General features: G+C 42.6%; 1 protein-coding gene across 1 annotated transcript in view; it reads left to right on the forward strand.

Moving 5' to 3' along the window:
- The window catches only part of PTGIS (prostaglandin I2 synthase), a 32,695-nt gene extending 14,723 nt beyond the window's left edge, over nt 1-17,972 (forward strand). Inside the window, 5 exon segments of the mRNA XM_065414788.1 lie at nt 355-536; nt 5,533-5,701; nt 8,084-8,265; nt 16,810-16,961; nt 17,828-17,972. Of these exon segments, the coding sequence (XP_065270860.1) occupies nt 355-536; nt 5,533-5,701; nt 8,084-8,265; nt 16,810-16,961; nt 17,828-17,972 (830 nt within the window).
- Nucleotides 17,973-18,541: the final 569 nt, after the last annotated feature.

Raw genomic sequence — 18,541 nt, forward strand, 5'->3', positions numbered from 1 at the left:
CCCAGCCTTCTTATGGATTTGCTTTTGACCTCTCCTTCCAAGGTCCAGCACACGTGAGTAGAGTCTCACTGTCAGGGATTGCTGAGAGCACACAGGAAAGGACCATTGCTCTGGAAACCACCTGGAAATTAAGCCATTTAGGTTGGAAGCGATTTCTGAGCAGGGCCCTACTTTTACATAGGAGCTATTCTAGAAGAGCAAGTATGGGCAGTTGATGGCACCATTGTGAACGTTTTAAATTTCCTTCTATCCGTGTCACTTACACTTTAGACCAGGAGTCACTAGAACTGGTGAGCTGCAGTGTCTCTTAATATTTATATTAATAACAAAATCTCTGCCTTTGTTTATGTGCAGCGGAAAAGAAGGAAGCTGCCAGCCTTAAGGGACATCTCTGGAAGCTACTGTCTGTAAAAAGACTGAATTCCAAAGCCAACAAAAGCCTTTGGCTAGAGAGCTACAAGCAGCACCTAGAGGAACTGGGAGTGGATGAGGATATGCAACCCAGAGCCATGCTGATGCAGCTCTGGGCCACACAGGTAAAACCATCTCAGCTCTTTCAGGGAGATAGCAAGATGGAGAGAAAGCTAGAAATTGCCTTAGGACTAACAATAATGATTCTGATTCCACTAGAGAGGTTGTGATGCCCCTGGGAAATAACAAAGAAATTCTAACCGCATGGGGAAAACGTCAAAGGAAATAAAACCCCCACCTTGATTTAAAGTAATATTGTGGCAAAGCTAGGGCCAAGCTGGGAACTTCCTCGTGGTTGTTCTGAACTGGAAGACAACAGTGGGAATAGAATATTGAGCTTCCTTCTCCAAAACACAGGTCTACACCACTTGAGAGAAAGGAGAATCGTAGGATTGTTAGCAGTGTAGGATCTGACACATAGTGGAGCCCTTCTGATTCCCTCCAGTTGAGGGCAGTGGTGAACATATGCACTAGGTCGAGTCTGTTCATTACAACATTTAGTTTCTTAGAGACACAAACACAAAGATGCAGGTCCCACTCCTGCAGTGCAAGGACTTGGCTCTGTACTTAATGTACCCAGCGTGGCAAATTTCACCTGCAGATTGTATGGTCCTTCAGCAGAGTGTTTCAGGACAGTGAGTGATCATGAATCCAGCACCGTATCAGCTGCAAAGCTGACATGCCATCTTTCATTCACTGTGTGTGTGTGTGTGATCATTCATTGTTCTGAGGCCCTTTTACCGAGGGCCATATGAGCTGCAATACCCAAGTCCAATATAGTGAATGATAGTTGCCATGAAACTTTAACCGTGATTTTTACAGAATTATGCCTGAGGCGTTTGGATATTATCACTTGTGTGCACGGAGACAAGTCATGCGAATTAAGCCTAAATCGGTTCTGCGCATGTAAATTCTATGGGGCAAATCCTCAACTGCTGTAAATTGTCATGATGCCATTGATATCTGTGGAGTTGTGATCATTTATACCAGCTGAGGAACTGCCTCTATCTGTGTGTAAGTGCTAGCATGCAAAGACTGTGTGTGTTAACTCATTACACACACAAGTAGGAGTTCACAAATTGCCCCTCTATGTGCACATTTCCTCACGCACCTGCTGGACAGGTACATAATGTAAATCACCACTAGGGGGTGGTGTATGCCTTATTTTAAGACGTGTTAGTGTCCTTGGCCAAGGTGCTGCTTTCCCAGGAGAAGTAATCTATACTGTCTGGCACGGATCACAGATGACAGTCTATCCCCAGGCATTTCCAGTTTACATTTGATCACATCTGACTTCCTGAGCAAGGACCTTTTCTAAGCAGCTGTAGTTTCAGACCTTTTTAAAAAAACACTTTCTCCTGTGTGTGACCTAACAGTTTGAGGGAGCATTTTCACATCCCAGATCCAGATATTTTACTGGAGACACTCAAACAGGCAACACTTCAGATCACTGTGCAGCTAGTGAAAACCACCGCATAACTTCTATAGAATCCTAATCAGGATAGAAAAAAAATACCCATATGTAGGGGGTCTTGTTTCTTCATGACTAAGGCTATGATTTTGTCATGGATATTTTTAGTAAAGGTCATGGACAGGTCACGGGCAATGACCAAAAATTCACGGAAGCCGTGACCTGTCCCTGACTTTTACTAAAAGCATCCCTGAAAAAATAGGGAGGGAGGAGGGTCCAACATCTTGCCCCACTGCATGCAGTGGCAGGGAGCTGCGGCCCCTCACCCCTTCCCACTGGCTGGGAAGTTGGGGTGGTATCCCGCCCACTGCAGGCTTGGAGGCAGCTGGGGAGCTGACGGGGTATCCCCCCGCCTCCCATGGTGGCTCCCGTGGCAGGGGCTGGGTAGCTTCAGGGATCCCCTGCTATCTGCAGGGGGCTGGGGAGCTCCGGGGATTCCCCCCGCTGCCCTGCAGGGCCAGGAGCTGAGGGGGGAGTCTGGGAGCTGGGAGGGAGTCCCCCGCTGCCACGGCCGTGACTTCTGTGCCTCCGTGACATACTCGTAGCCTTATTCATGACACAAGGGAGAGTTATAGAGCAAACTTTTAATAGAGATTTAGATCAGAATTTTCAAAAATGGGTACTTGAGGCTAGTCATCTAAATTTGTATTCAGGCCCTGGACCAAATGTTTATTTAAATTGGACACCCAAAATCAGAGGCCACTTTTGAAAATGTTGACAACACTGGAGTTACACTGGCGTATAAGAGTGGAGGATCAGCCTGACAATTGTCTACAGACAGTGTGGCTTAGTGGGTAGTGCACCAGATTGGGACTTAGGAGACCTAGAGTGTGTTCCCAGCTCTGCCACCGGCCTGCTGAGTGACCTTGGACAAGTCACTTTAAGCTCTCTGTGCCTCAGTTTCCCCCATCTGTAAAATGGGGGCAATAGTATTGACCTCCTTGGTAAAGCACTTTCAGATCTACTGGGCAAAAGTGATAAGAGCTAGGTATTAATATTATGATATGGTGTATACATTCCTTATAATGATCTCAGTTTATCAAAATGGTTTGTTATTTACGGGCCTGATTGAAAATCCATTGAAGTTAATGGAAAGTCATAGAATCATAGAATCAAAGTCCCCTTGGATCAGGCCTTATGTCTGTATCTTAGAGGGATATAGCTTCAAAATCCCATTGTAATACTGATTGTCCTTAATTCAGTTTTCTGCAGTGTTACCTCTGTGTTTTTGCTCTAGAAAAAAGTTAGCCTTGCTCCACAAACTGCTTGGTGTATTTGAATGAAAAAGTAGGGCTCAGTTTTTAATAATAAAAAAAAATTATGGGGAGAGAGATTCAAAGGCACAAATGGCAGTTGTGGGCCTTAATCAACTGATAATATCCCATAGGTAGCCTCTCTTTTGTGTAATAATGGTTTCTTTGCTTTGTAAAATTCAGTTCTGTTGTTTGTTACAGTGATAATATTACACTCATTTAAGACCTCATCCAAACGCCATGGAAGCCAATGGAAAGATTCTCATTGACTTCAGTGGGCTTTGGATCAGGCCCACCAGTGGGCATTTTGCCTGCAGTAATACAGAAGAGAACTAGAGAGACTAGGTGGGTGAGGTAATATCTTTTATTGGACCAACTTCTGTTGGTGAGAGAGACAAACTTTCGAGTTTACACGGATCTGGGACTGACCTGAAGAAGAGCTCTGTGTAAGCTCGGTACCTTGTCTCTCTCAGCCACAGAAGTTGGTCCAGTAAAAATATTACCTAACCCACCTTGTCTCTCTAATATCCTGGGACCAACACGGCTACAACAACACTGCGAACTAGGAAGAGAAGTGTTACTGCTCCAATCTCTTTGAAGTATTTGAGCTCCTGTTATCTGCCTCAGTAATATACATAATTGCTGGGAAGGCATTTGCTTTAAAACAGTCACTGAAATAAATTCAGCATTGACTTGACTTTTCAGTGCTTTGTTCTTTTTTTGGTTTGATCTCAGCAAACAACTCTTCCTCCAATGACATTGCACTGTGCAGTGGGCCAAAACTCTCTTTAATCACAAGGAGAATTTACTCAGCTCATGTAGTTTTCTGGAATATAATCTCCAGGAAGAGGAGAGATACTTTATTCTTTCTAATGCATGACTATGTCTGTTCCCTTGCAACACAAATAATTAAATGGTCATATGCATTTATAAATGCCTCTATTTTAATTAAAAAGTAAACTGCCCTGCTTGAAAATTAGGCAGGATAAAATGTCATTGCACTTACCAAAACAGAATGAATTATTAAATTGTATACTCTTCTCTTTAAATTACTTAGATTTAATGTACTGTATCTGCACTCCATATTGACACCGATGCTACTGTGCTTTTCACTTAATCACCACAATTGTTTTAAAAACAAGAATGAATATATACAGTGCTGGCCCATCAAGTACTTCTCTTTGCTGGTTTGACATGGGGGCATATTTCCTCTTGCACTCTGGAACAGCTATGTCATTCTAGCTGAGCTCTCACTCAATAGTGGCTTTTATTATGATGATTATTATTTGTATTGTGGTAACACTTAGGGACCCCGGTCAAGGACCAGAACTCCAGTGTACTAGGTGCTGTATAAGCACAGAACAAAAAGTCAGCCCCTGCCCTGAGGATCTTACAATCTACACTTTAGGAGGCCAAAAGACAGTATCACCAAACCCAAGTGTTCAACACTTATGAATCAAAGTTAGAGAGATAAGGTGGGTGAGGTAATATATTTTATTGGACAAACTTCTGTTGGTGAGAGAGACAAGTTTTTAAGCTTACAGAGCTCTTCTTCAGGTCCTGGGATAGATTTAGACACAATATAACTTAGTGAGAGCTGCTGACTGCAGATGAAATGGAACCAAACCCACTAAAATAGGGTTATGTGGGACTTAATTGGTGCATAAGCTTTGTGCAGGCTCTCTGAAATCACTCTCTGTTTATATTACATCCCACTCACCACAATACAATAGGTGGGACATGATTCCTATGATAGATTTCCCCTCACTGGATGCAAAGGGGAGTGAGAGTATTTATCTCATGGGCACATAAGTACTTTTCTATACAGTAGTTGAAACACTGATAGGTAAATCCTTGCCTATTATTGTCTTTGTAAAATTCTCCTGTTGCTTCAGAGAATCTTATTAAAACGAGTACAGGTTTCCTACAGTGGCTTACATTTTATGCCTTCACTGTCTGCTACTAGGTTGCCTTGCTGACTGTAGGATACTTGACCCAGTAAATTCTGCCATCCACTTTTTTAACGGCAGAATGGTGAGATCTTTCACATTTCTGAGGCAGCCATTTTGTTCTGGGATACTCTCATTAATAATGTACAAGAGCTTGAAGGATACTTATCCTTTAAAATCAGTCCTTCAAGAATTGTTTTATGTTAATTTTCAGTGTTGCCAACACATTCCTTTCACTTATTGACTGAAAAGCTTTTGCTTGTAATGAAAATTGAATTGACATTGACTTATGTTTTCCTTTTGTGATGTAATGGAAATTCTGTTTGTTCCAATTCATCTGCTCACAATTGTGATAACTCTGATTCCTTCTGGGCGTTTTTATTTTTAGGGTAATGCAGGTCCTGCCGTTTTTTGGCTTCTCCTGTTTCTTCTAAAGCATCCTGCAGCCATGGCAGCAGTTCAAGGTGAATTAGAAAAAGTAATTAGAATTAGAGGACAAACAATGAAACAGATGCAAGGCATTAGCCAAGAGATGCTGGACAGCACTCCTGTTTTTGGTTAGTACATCTCTTTTGGGGACATCTGTGTACCATTTGACTCAAATTCTCTTTGGTAGTTTAGGACATTTTCAAGGAGTTTAGGCCAAAATTGCAGGTGCAAAATGTGTATGCAATCATGGCCCTAATTTGCACATGCAGTTAATGTGCTTGCTCATGCAAATCAGAGAAAATCTGCATACAGCTGAGTCTAGCTGTTGTAGAAGAAATCCCAAGTAAATGAATGTCAAAATGTAAGCATGCAACTGGCATTCTCACTTTGCTCTCACAATTGTGCCCCTTAAAGATTTAAAAACCTGGCCTACAGCCTGCTAGGTACTATTAGAATATGAGGGTTGGAAGGGACCTCAGGAGGTCATCTAGTCCAACACCCTGCTCAAAGCAAGACCAATCCCCAGATAGATTTTTACCCCAGTTCCCTAAATGACCCCCTCAAGGATTGAACTCACAACCCTGGGTTTAGCAGGCCAATGCTCAAACCACTGAGCTATTCCTCCCCCCCATTCAAGGTTTTACAAGTGTTAAATTAACTAGACTGATGTTAACTGCAAAGTAAAACGGTTTCATTATACACCATTCTTCAGTGACAAAGCTAGATATAATATTTAAGCCATAGAAGCTGGTTTTTAAACAGCGTTTGGGAAATGTAAATCTTATTTTCTGCATACTTTGGGGAACACCTCTTTGCCTTGGTTATGTTTTCTATTATCTAGCATGTGCATTGCTCGCCTCTTTTCTATTCAATAAAATGCATCTACCTGATACATTCTGATCTTTAACCTGCTCTCTGCATAGTGAGAATAAGTAATGCTGTTGTGAGCAGTCATTCCAGTTTTAATAGCCACACTGAACAGATTTAGTGATAACTTCTTTCAAGAAGTGTTGTTAGAGAGGTGGGAGTCGCTGTGTTAGTATATGAAGCATAATCTTTTACATTGGGTTAATGACTGGATATAATGGCTGCAGTGAGAAGAAATCTGAATCTATTTTAATACTCAATTGTGGTTTTGATGAAAGTGAACATTCTTAGTAGAGGTGAGAAGGAAACGATTTTCCTGAATTTTCAAGATTTTGAAACATTTTCCTATCCTGAACTGGGGCAAAAAGTTGAAATCTTGAAAATTTCCACAAACACAAAATCCAACTAGTTTTTTAATTGGATTGATTGAAATGTTGCATTTTTACGATTTTTAAACACTTTTTGACTTTTTATTTATTTATTTTTACATATTTTTACTATACATTAACTTAAATTTCTAAACAATAAATCCTTTTGTACTGAAGAAACAAGCCTTTTCATTTTAAAAATGGTGAAACAAGACAGTTTGACAATTTCAAAACTTTTTTTTCCCCAAAACCTTTCAAAACAAGAAATTTGTTCCATTTCAACAAAATCAGGATTTTCCAATAAATAAATTATTTTGTGAAAAATTTCTGACAGTTCTAATTCTTAGTATTAATAACAAAGACACAAGGCGGGTGAGGCAATATCTTTTATTGAACCAGTTTCTGTTGGTGAGAGGGATAAGCTTTCGCACCACACACAGAGCTCGAGAAAGGAACTCCCAGCATCACAGCAAAATGCAAGGTGGAACAGATTGTTTAGCATAACTAGTTAGCACATATTGTAAGGGACCATTCAAGGTAGAGTGTCCCGTTAACACCTTTGCAGTCATAGGACAAAAAGAGGGAGGTTAGTAGATTACAGATTGGATTTATGGTTTATTTCAACAATATCTCTGTTCTGTCCATGATTTTTGGTGTCTAGCAGAGTAATGTTAACGGGCGGCTCTACCTTGAATTTGTATAGGCTGAGCAACCTACATAGTCAAACATGGATTTTAAATGAGAGAGGGATTTCTCCTTGGTTTTGACCATATATATATATATATATATATATATATATATATATATATATATATATATATATATATATATATATATATATATATATATATAACTTCACAGGCCACTCTGTAATCAGAAAGCTGCACACATTATTCAGTAACAAAGCAGTTAGCTCCTGAGTGACTGAGATGCAGGAAATAGTTGGATTCACATTTTTTGCAGGAGAATTGCAGAGAAAGTCCTTGAAGACATGGCTAGTATTTCTGTGGTCTCTCCTTTATGTCTAGTTCAGTTTCCCAGGGAAGGCAGGAGATATAAACCCTCTAAGTCTAAGGTATATCTGCCATTTGAATACTTGGATACTTGACCTAGTAAATTCTGCCATCCATTTCATTAGAACTTCATTACGCAATTTATTTTTTGTAGGTATGCAATTCCATTCATTATGCATAAATGTAAAGCAAGCAGCCTGCAGTTAGCTCACTCTTGTTTATTGCATGCAGTAATTCTCTCTTTGCTTTTCCTCTTGTGCAGACAGTGTATTGAATGAAACACTGCGTTTGACAGCAGCCCCTTTTATCAGCAGAGAAGTACTTGCAGACATGCAACTGAGACTGGCAGATGGCAGGAAGTTCAGCCTGAGAAAAGAAGACAGACTCTGTCTTTTTCCATATTTAAGCCCACAGATGGACTCCGAAATCTATGAGGAGCCAGAGGTAACTTTGTGTCATTCTGAATCTTAATTCTTGTGACAATATTCTGTGCTGCTCCCTCTCAGTGTCCCAGCTTTAGTGGTTTGTCTAAAACGATTGAGCTGAGCATATAATACAGTAGGCTGCATTATTGAACCTGAACTTGGCATCTTTAACATGCCAGTTTGAATAGATGCCCTTTTAGGTTAACTAAATTCTAAAAATAAGGACTAGATTTTCAAAGAGTTTAAGTGGACATTTGTGTGCCTAATTTGCATGCACGCCTACGGTGATATGCTGGTTTAGTGAACTTGCTCAAGCTTCCCTCTAGTGGCTGGACCAAGCAAAGAGCCTGCTACCTTTTGACAGCTAGCAAGGTTGCTCTTTTAGCTGAAGTAGTGGGGTCTTGTGCATTTGGTGTCTCGGGTTTGATCCTCACATTGACTGGCCAACTAGTACACAGGCAAATGAGGCAACAGCATGTGAGAGGGACCAATTCTGGTCATTTGTGCATGCAGTTACCTGAGCTGTGCATGCAATTCTGCACCTGAACTCTGCAAATGTGGCCTGAAATGACTAGTATTTAAATAGCCTGGACTTTATTTTGCCCTGATTGAAATTAAATTTCAGAAAAGCTCCATCTGATTCATTTAATGTTGCCACAATCCAGTATTTGAGAGCTGGATCTCAGTGCAGTTCCTATCGTTGTTTGTGTACTGGTTGCATACTCGTCTAGTGGAAGCTGTCCTCTCCCCTTTCTGAAAAGCTGGACTGCTTATCCTCCTCATCTATAGTTTGTGCGGTCAAATGCTTGTGAAGTACTTGAGTTCCTTTAACACTGAATGTACAGTACTGAACATTGGAACTACTGTGAGCAGAAAGGGCTGAGTTATTTGTAACTCTGTTATATGTAACCAGATCTAGAGAACAGTTTTAATATAATCCCATTACATAGGAATGCACAGAGGGATCTCTTTCCCTGTCATCTGTAGGATGCAAAGGGGTCCTTATAGTGGTTAGCACTGCATAAGAGAGGGAAAGGGTTCTTCTGCAGTTCAATCTCAGTAATTACTACAGGCTATATGGACCATTTCCCATTCCCATCCTCCTGTCCCTATAATGCTAACCCCACACCTTCCCTGCAGAATGTGTAGAGATTGGATACATCACAAAGGAATATTAGCACAGTCCAGACATTCACGTTTTGGGCGATGCCCCAGATGGGCTTCTAACTTCTTCAGAAACTGCTAGCACTGTAATTACTGCTGGCTATCTTCTCTCCTATTTGGGTGAATCCTGTTTAGTGCTTTCCAGTGTGGGCGAATGACTTCCCCCTCCCATAACAACCACCTGCTGCTTTAGTGACAGGTTGCAAAGGATCCGATGGCTGCTGTTCCAATTGTATTGCTTCACTCTCTGACTGTCACTTTCATCTTGAAAATCTATCACTCAGTTACTCTGGGTTCAGTGGCAGAGTAGTTTATCATCAGAATCACTATTCCGATATTAATACTATAACACCTCTTATCAGGGCCGGCTTTACCTTTTTTGCTGCCCCAAGTGGTGAAGCAAAAAAACAAAAACAAAAACAAAAAAACACGGCCGCAGCAGTGCCACCGAAGAAGAAAAAATGAAAAAGTTGCCACCGAACTGCTGCCGAGGAAGGAAAAAAGAAAAAGCTGCCGCCAAAGTGGGGAAAGAAAAAAAAAAAAAAAGAAAAAAAAGAAAAAAGCGGAGTGCCGCCCCAAGAATGGATGGAGTGCCGCCCCTTCAGATTTGCCTCCCCACGCACCTGCTTCCTTAGCTGGTGCCTAGAGCCAGCCCTGCCGGTTATTATTTATTTATTTATTTATTTATTTATTTATTGTTTCGGCAGGCATCACCAGGTGGTGCTGTAACATATAAGCTCAAAAACTTTGGAAGACTGTGAGCAATTGGGAAGACAGGTTGTGGTATTGTTAGCTTACGGTTATGTGAGGTTTTCTGTAAAGTCAGCCTGGGGAGAGGATGCTTTGCGAGCAGCAGGAGTGATTGCTTTCAGCCTTGGGCTCTGATTAGAGTTAAGTCTTGAAGCAGAGTCGCTCCCTGTAAACCAGGACTGAGAGTCCTGGAGGAGGGGATTGCCCTGCATGCTGTTTGGGTGATCTCATTTCAGGACTTGTGTGTGTGTGTGTGTAAATAAAGCACATTACACTTAGAGCATGCCAGACTCTGTGTGACTAGACTTCTCTACTGGGAAGCTGACCTAGAAGGTCCTGGACGTCTACTGCAACTCAGCAGAGCAGGGACGCTGGTGTTGGAAGAAGGGGTAGTACTATGTGGAGCATGCCCAGTGTGTCAGGCACTTTTGAGAGCTGAAACCAAGAATTCAGCAGGAATTAATGGCAAGACTCTGGTTGATTGGGTGAAGAGTCCCATTAACTTACAACTGTAAATTGGAGACTTGGACATATGATGCAGTTTCTACAGCACAAAATGTAGTTAGAAGCCAAACTGGAATGAGGTTTCTTTCAGCAGGGATAGTAGCCAGCATCTGAATGAGGGCAGCACAACCATGATGTTTCTTTAACGTGTCTTGTTGTGCTTTATAGGTATTCTTTTTAAGAACAGTGTGAATATTCAATGCTCAGGTGAGATTTGGCCTGACACCCCTAGAGATTCGGATACTATGGACATGAAGACCATAAAAGTACACAGCTAGGTATAGAGATCAAAGTTTTCGCTCCTTTGGCCAAACAGAACAGGTACAGCATGGGCCACAGCAGTGCTGACTTCTCTTACCATGCTGTAAGAGTGCCTCGGGCTTGACCTGATGGGAGAGACCAGTGGGCATGAAAGAGTTCATTCCACATGGGCGGTTCAGGCAGTACCTTCTCTGCTGTTCCTGCCAATGGGTACCAACTACCATAGTGGTCCTGTTTGCAGCTGGAACCAAGTTGAAATGGCCCATTCAAGAATGACCACCAGAGGCTAACAACATTTGGTTGCTACCAACTGGATCTAGATCCTGGTGCTCCAGCATCTTGGAGGGTTCCAAGGATTTCTGCAATTGGCTTTTGTTTTAATAAATGCTGTTTAGGTTTAAGAGCACCTTCTATCATGTTCCTTTAATCTGCTTCTCATTTTAAGGGGAAAAGCTTGCCTTGAAAAAAGATCAAATGAGTTACTTTACTTTTCTCCTTCAGATTCAGTGTTATGGGAAAGGCTGGTAAGTTATGTAAACTTGAGCTCTAAAAATGAAATTGTGGAAACAATGGTACGTGAGGACAACGCTGACTTGTTATGACAACTGGAATTCCACTATCCAGTTGCCATAACAACTTGATGCAATCTTTAAATATAGAAACATGTGTTACCCCTTAAGCCCCCTGCTAATTGCTATTTGGTAACAAAGAAACAAGCTGTTTTTGCTTCCTCTACGTAGCCTGCCGTGGGCCAAAATGTCAGAAATGATGTCAGCATCACAGCAATGTAAATGCTATTAGATACAGTTTGCAAGGTCAAAAGACCTTTTATAACTGGTTAGGTTACTGTGCTCCATTCAGAGACAGAGTGTTCGGATTCCAAATATTAGTTTAACACAACGAAGCCCTATGACAGGTTGATTTAAGATGAAAGATCATCAGGCAAGACTGGAGAAAATTAGACTCCTTTTCCCCCTCGAGTCACCACTCCTTTCTCAATAGCAATAGCAGCTCAGCGCCGTATGTTATATCTGGCTCTTTGATGCGTTGTGTCGTTTTTAATGCTCTCGCGATACTGCTGGAAGAGAGTCAAAGTTGTGGTGCGCAGGGAGCAAATCTTGGCAGCTCGGTTGTCATTTGAAGTTGAGCTTATTCCATGCAAATGTATACAGGGACCTGATGCCATTTTTCCACTGAAGGGTTCATTGAAAAAAAAAAACCCAAGGGAACTGGTTTGTTGGTGTGGTAAAGTGACCTGCTCCCAGGGCCGGCTCCAGCTTTTTTGCCGCCCCAAGCGGCGAAAATAAATAAATAAAAGAACCCGATTGAGCTGCCGCCGAAGTGCCGCCGAAGAGGAAGACAGCGAGTGAAGGACCCGCCGCCGAATTACCGCCGACCCGGAGTGGGCCGATTGAGCTGCCGCCAAAGTGCCGCCGCCGCCGATCCGGACGTGCCGCCCTGACAACGGACGCACTGATGCCCCTTTCTATTGGCCGCCCCAGGCACCTGCTTCCTTCGCTGGTGCCTGGAGCCAGCCCTGCCTGCTTCCAAATCCTGCAGCTGAATCACACGTAAGGGCTCCAGTGAACTAAGTCTGTCTCCCTAGAGGCAGGTCCTATAGCTTAGAGTTGAGGTGCATCAGTAGGACAGGGTGAGGAAAACTTGCACCATCGTTGCACATGCAGCTCCTGTTTTGTGGATAAACTCAGGACTTCAGTCTCCAGGGTTGTCAATTCATCGCTTTCCACCAGCACTAAATTCAAGCTGTTAGTGGATTTCTGTCTATGCCCATTAATCTGGGGGAATTTATAGCTTCTCCTAGCATGAAATGTATTTCTCCATTTATGATGTTGAGTTGCTGAGATGCTTCCCAGGCTACAAAAATCTTTTTGTTCCTTTATACTTGTCAAGGACGAGACCAGGACATGGGCAGTTGGGCCTAATGGACAGAGCCATAGAGGTAGCCAGGCTTGGAGGTTAGAATGGAGCTGAACTGGAGTCAAGGTTCGGGGCCACAAAATACCTGGAGCTATAATTAAGAACAGAGCTGAGCGTCAGGGCCAGGGATCAGAAGGTGAATGCCAGAACCAATGGGTGAGCCAGAGATTTGGTCCGAAAGCAGAGCTGCGGTGTCAAGGATGGAGAAGGGTGTGGGTTGACAAGGGAACAGGGGCAGGCAGAAGTTCAGGAAGCAGAACCAAGCCAGCTGTGGGTCGGGAACATGTTGAGCAGCCAGCAAGCACTGGCTGTTGCTGGATTAAATAGTAGCTAGCTCCACCCCTCCATCAATCAGGAAGTAAAGTCAATCAGGCAGCCCCCATTAGGATCCCTGTGTCCAGTGTGTTGCTAGGAGACTGGCCCTGCTGCAGCTGGCTCCCTGACAATATTTGATCACAGTCTAGAAGTACCTACACGGGAAAGAGATTTCTGACCGCAAACAGCTCTTTAATCGAGCAGAAAAAGGCATAATTAGATGAAGCATAACAAGATCATGCTGAAGACCTAGGGGTGTGGTGGATCCTCCATCATTCAAAGTCTTTAAATGAGGGTGGGGGGGATAGCTCAGTGGTTTGAGCATTGGCCTGCTAAACCCAGCGTTGTGAGTTTAATCCTTGAGGGAGCCACTTAGGGATCTGGGGCAAAAAATCAGCACTTGGTCCTGCTAGTGAAGGTAGGGGGATGGACTCAATGACCTTTCAGGGTCCCTTCCAGTTCTATGAGATAGGTATATCTCCATATATATTATTTATTATTATTTTATTATTTTATTTAAAAATCCACACTGGACATTTTGCTGAAAGACATGCTATAGCTCACCCACAAGCTATAGGCACAGATCTTCTGCTAGTGTAAATTAACATAGCTCCATTAGCTTTACTGCAGCTCTGACAACTTACAGCTGAGGGTCTGCCCAGGGCCGGCTCCAGGGTTTTTGCCGCCCCAAGCAGCCAAAAAAAAAAAAAAAAAAACCCGCGATCGCGATCTGTGGCGACAATTCGGTGGGAGGTCCTTCGCGCTGAGCGGGAGTGAGGGACCATCCGCCGAATTGCCGCTGAATAGCTGGACCTGCCGCCCCTCTCCGGAGTGGCCGCCCCAAGCACCTGCTTGCCAAGCTGGTGCCTGGAGCCGGCCCTGGGTCTGCCTCATGGGCCCTATGCAAGAATTACTGGGGTGGAAAGTCTCCTATGGCCTGTGTTTTATGCAGGACATCTTCATAGATTATCATAAAGGTCCCCTCTGGCCTTGAAATCTAGGAATCAGTGTTTGCTGGGATTATATAATAGTCCTGCCAAAGAACGTGCCAGAGAAAACATTCAACGGGTTGAGATGCTAGCCAAGAGTACTGCAAGGGAAAACTGAACCAAAAAGAGCCGTTACTGACTCTACCATTGGCTATCATAGGGAGAGGGGGCAACAAAGCTTGGAGGAGTGAAACAGCCCAGAGCAACCTAGCTTACTTAGTGCTGCAAACACTTCCGTTGCAGAGACACAGCTCCTGTAATTGCTGGAAAATGAAGTGAAAGAAAGGTCTGATTCCAGAGGCATTGCTGCACACTGTGAAAGCCTAGAGACCAAACATGGGAAAGGATCACAGCATGTTTGGCACTTTCTGTAATGGTGTCCCCCACTTCAGGGTCAGTGCATTGATTCTACAGGACAATTCCTGGCTCCAGCTGGATAACTCATCTAGGCTGGGTCCTGTCAGCTCCCTATTGCTTCTTCTTGTGGACCAATATTTTCCCATTTGAGCTCCCAGAACATGGCCTCAGAATATTGGTGCTGCCTCTGCAGATACAAGGAGGCCAAGACTAGTGCTACTCCATAGACTGGCCTTGCTAGGGAAGTAAGCAAGTGTCACCTGCAACTATTTTCTGGCTGAAGTGCACTTACCCCCAAGATAAGCCTGAACCCTGCTGGCTGCCCAAGTGAAAGATATGAGCTGATGTCACAATCCAGCACACAGCCCTGCCATGGAGCCAGAGTGAAAAACACCATTCATGTTGCCGATGCACACTGCAGAGCTTTGAGTGTCCTTAGGAATCTCACAGAGTAGTTCAGCAGCCAAGTACGTACACCAGAGAGGTGTTATGTCCAGTATAGTTTGTTTGCTTGCGCTGTGGATAGTTAGCACTAATTAAACTTCCCATGTGCAACTAAATGAATCACTTAGGAACCTATACTTGAAATAGGCCCTCTGGAATCCCAGGTTTGATTCCCAGCAGAGCTGCCTCAAGCCCTTCATTCTGCAGAGATAGATATGTATTAGTAGGCACATCAATGTAGGCAAGTGTCACTATTGCCATGTTACAAATGGGAAAAGGAGACAGAGAGAGGTCAAGTGACTTGCCTGAGGTCACACAGTCAGTCACTGGTAGAGCGAGAAGTAGAACCCACATCTCCTGATTCCTGGTTTGGTGCCCACGACACTGGACCAAGCTGCCTCTCCTAATGATTTTATCAGAATTTGTCAACACAAGTGCACAAATTTAACATACCCAGACTATTCTGTACTCCTCTATCCTTCAGTGTATTTGTTAGTCAGGGCTAATTTCCACAATCTTTATTCAGGGGAAACTCCCTTTTAAGGAAATAGGTTTTGGTCCACATGAGCAATGCTAGGAGAAGAAAGGTGAGAAAGATCAGCCCCAATAGTGGATTTTCATGTTCGTTGATTATAGGCCCTTTAACCATTACATTAAAATAGGCAAAAAAGCAGAATTCCAAGCAGGAATGATAGACCAGTGAACTATGTGTTTGCATTACTTTGCATGACTAAAGGATTCAGCATATGAGTCACCAAGCTGAAAATACGCAGTCTTCATGGTTGTGTGTGTTCTGCAGGCAGGCAAGGTTTAGAGCAGGACAGATGTTTGCATGATTTCAAAGGTGAGCATCTGGGAATGATTGGGTTTGTTTCCAGCTGGATGAGATCATTAAAGAGTCTCCATTTCAAAGCTGTTTGCCAGTGTGGAAGAAACTCTTGATTGTGTCTATTATGGTGGATCATCATACACCTATGGCTCAGGGTCTCCACATATGCCAGCATGAGCCTTTGTACCTTTCTCTGTAGGGAGAGAAACTCGGGCCCTTTCCAAGCCTCAGTTTGTGCCATCCCCAGTGGAGCTTGGCACTGCAGGGTTCATGGACTCACACTCGGAAAGTAGAGGCTCCCCCAGCTCCTTAGGACAGTCAACAATGGTTCTCTTTCACATTAACAATCACGTCCAAGTTACAGTTGAAGATAAAGAATGTATAACTTATGTAAGAGAGAAAATAGATTAAAAAATGAAGAAAACCATTTCTTCCTATGCTCATACATACCCAACGGCTGCATGCTGCACGACTGCAGGGTAGGGAACACACATTTGGAAGGTTAGAGGTTGGGGTAATCTCCCATCTCAGAACCCATGCTGGTGTGCTTTGCTCTGCTCTCTCTCTCCCAGTCCATACCAGGGTTCCTTGGAAAGTCTTCTCATGTCTCTAAAACCTAGTTAGGTCTCCCTAGATAGGGAAGTCCATATCTGTGTTTTCCCCAGCACACAGCTCTTTTGACCTATATTCTCCAATCTTCGTTTGGAAAGCATGGAATCATAGGCCTCGAAGTGACCTCAAGAGGTCATCTAGTCCAATCCCCTGCACTCATGTCAGGATTAAGTATTATCTAGACCATCCCTGACAAGTGTTTCATCATAGGCTCCCCTACTTCTCAGAGTGTCTTCCAATCAGTGATTAGAAAGCCTCTAATTATCTCCCTACAACAGCATGTCCGGTGATATCAGAATACAAATATACAGCAAGTGATTGCCTCTGTGTTCAGAGATAGCCATCTGCTCCCATGGGACAGAGAATAACTGTGTGAGAGAAATGCGTTCTTATTTTTCAGAAATTTAAATACGACAGATTCCTCAATGCAGACAACACAGAGAAAAGGGATTTCTACAAAGGAGGGGAAAGGCTCAAATATTACAACATGCCATGGGGAGCAGGAATTAACACATGTATTGGAAAGTTCCATGCAGTCAATAGCATCAAACAGTAAGTAAATGCAGAGAGTCTATGAAACTTAGTTATTCTGGCCACTTGTAATTTTAATATCCAGGATAAGAACCGTCTTGTTCTATAAAATTTGGACCTCTATTTAAAAAAAAAATAGCAAAACATAATATTTATCTAATGCCTCTGGCATCTACTTCGTATAAATACAGGTTGAGACCATTTGTAAACTCTGTATCTACTCCTCAATAACCCATATAAACTCTTCGAGAAAACATTTTATTTATTTTTTAAATAAGTATTTTTTTAACACCATAGATAACAAAATCTCCAAATGACTTGTGAATTAGTTAGTTATGCCGCATAGTAAACTGTGGTGGTAGAGAGGAAATGCTCCCAGGCCTCCCATTCTACTGTAGCTTCATACATACACTGCACACACAAAACTACATGAAGGTTGTAAAGTCAAAGTTATATTAAGGATGCAAAACTTAGGAAAGTCCAGAATTAAGTTTTCCCGTGCAACCTGCATTGGGCCCCATTGCATGCATTATGATACAATCTTTAATGATATGATCACATACTATTTGTCAATAGCACTTCTTCACTTTGTACAATGTATTTTTCCCTAATGTCATTCTTGGAAATGGCTAAACCATCTTTTCTGAAAATTTCCAGAATAATTCAGCCTGTGGCAGGCACCTGGCATGGAAAAGTTCCATCCAAATGGTTAAAGTTTGGCAAAGTCATAAGCAACTGAAAACTGGGTGTTAATAATAGGAAGTATCAGGCAACCTTAACTATAGGCAGAATTACCAGTTCCCTCTATATTTGCCTTCTAAGCATAGAAAAACTAGTAGGTTGTCAATATCATATACTTTACTGACCTGGTCATTTTATCATTTTAGGTTTGTTTTCATCTTGTTAACCAATTTTGACTTGGAACTGAAAGATCCTGAAGCAAGAATCCCAGGGTTTGACAAGGGAAGATACGGCTTTGGAATGTTACAGCCGGAGAATGACATCATGATTCAATATAAATTGAAAGATTAGTAAAATAGCAATGGCTTCCCTTCCATCATCCAACTGGTCTCCTATGTGTTCCTCTGGTTTTTCTGAGAACTGTCATCGAACTGGTTCTAGATCCAAGTAGTATATTTTGGCTTTATTAATTAATCCATTGGGCTGGGGTAATGGTAGCAGTTAGAAAGAACATTAGAAGAAAAAAAGTCACCATTATGTTGGCTTTGTACCTGCTAGACTACAGCTTTAATGCTAAATGACTCTAGTTAATAGGGGAGCTTCAACATACCATACAGTCATTTTTAGTAACTAATCACTAGATATAGTCAAAGCGAACTTTACGTCATGGAAGCACATTTCAAGGGAGAATATCGCTGTCATAAGCTATTGTGTGTAACTCTCAACCAATTTTGCACATTCATGGAATTTCTTGCAAATCCTTGGGTACGACTAAATATATCTAGCAGAGTCATGACACAGCTGAGTTTTTATTTCTGAGTAGCTGGGCCTTGGCGTCCATACAGAGGATTGGTCTTCCTGCACCCCAGCATGAGAGAACACTTTGGAAAGGAAGATACACTTGAGTGAGTCATTAAGCA

Source organism: Emys orbicularis, chromosome 12 (genome assembly GCF_028017835.1).
Source record: "Emys orbicularis isolate rEmyOrb1 chromosome 12, rEmyOrb1.hap1, whole genome shotgun sequence".
In the NCBI taxonomy this organism is placed as follows: domain Eukaryota; kingdom Metazoa; phylum Chordata; order Testudines; family Emydidae; genus Emys; species Emys orbicularis.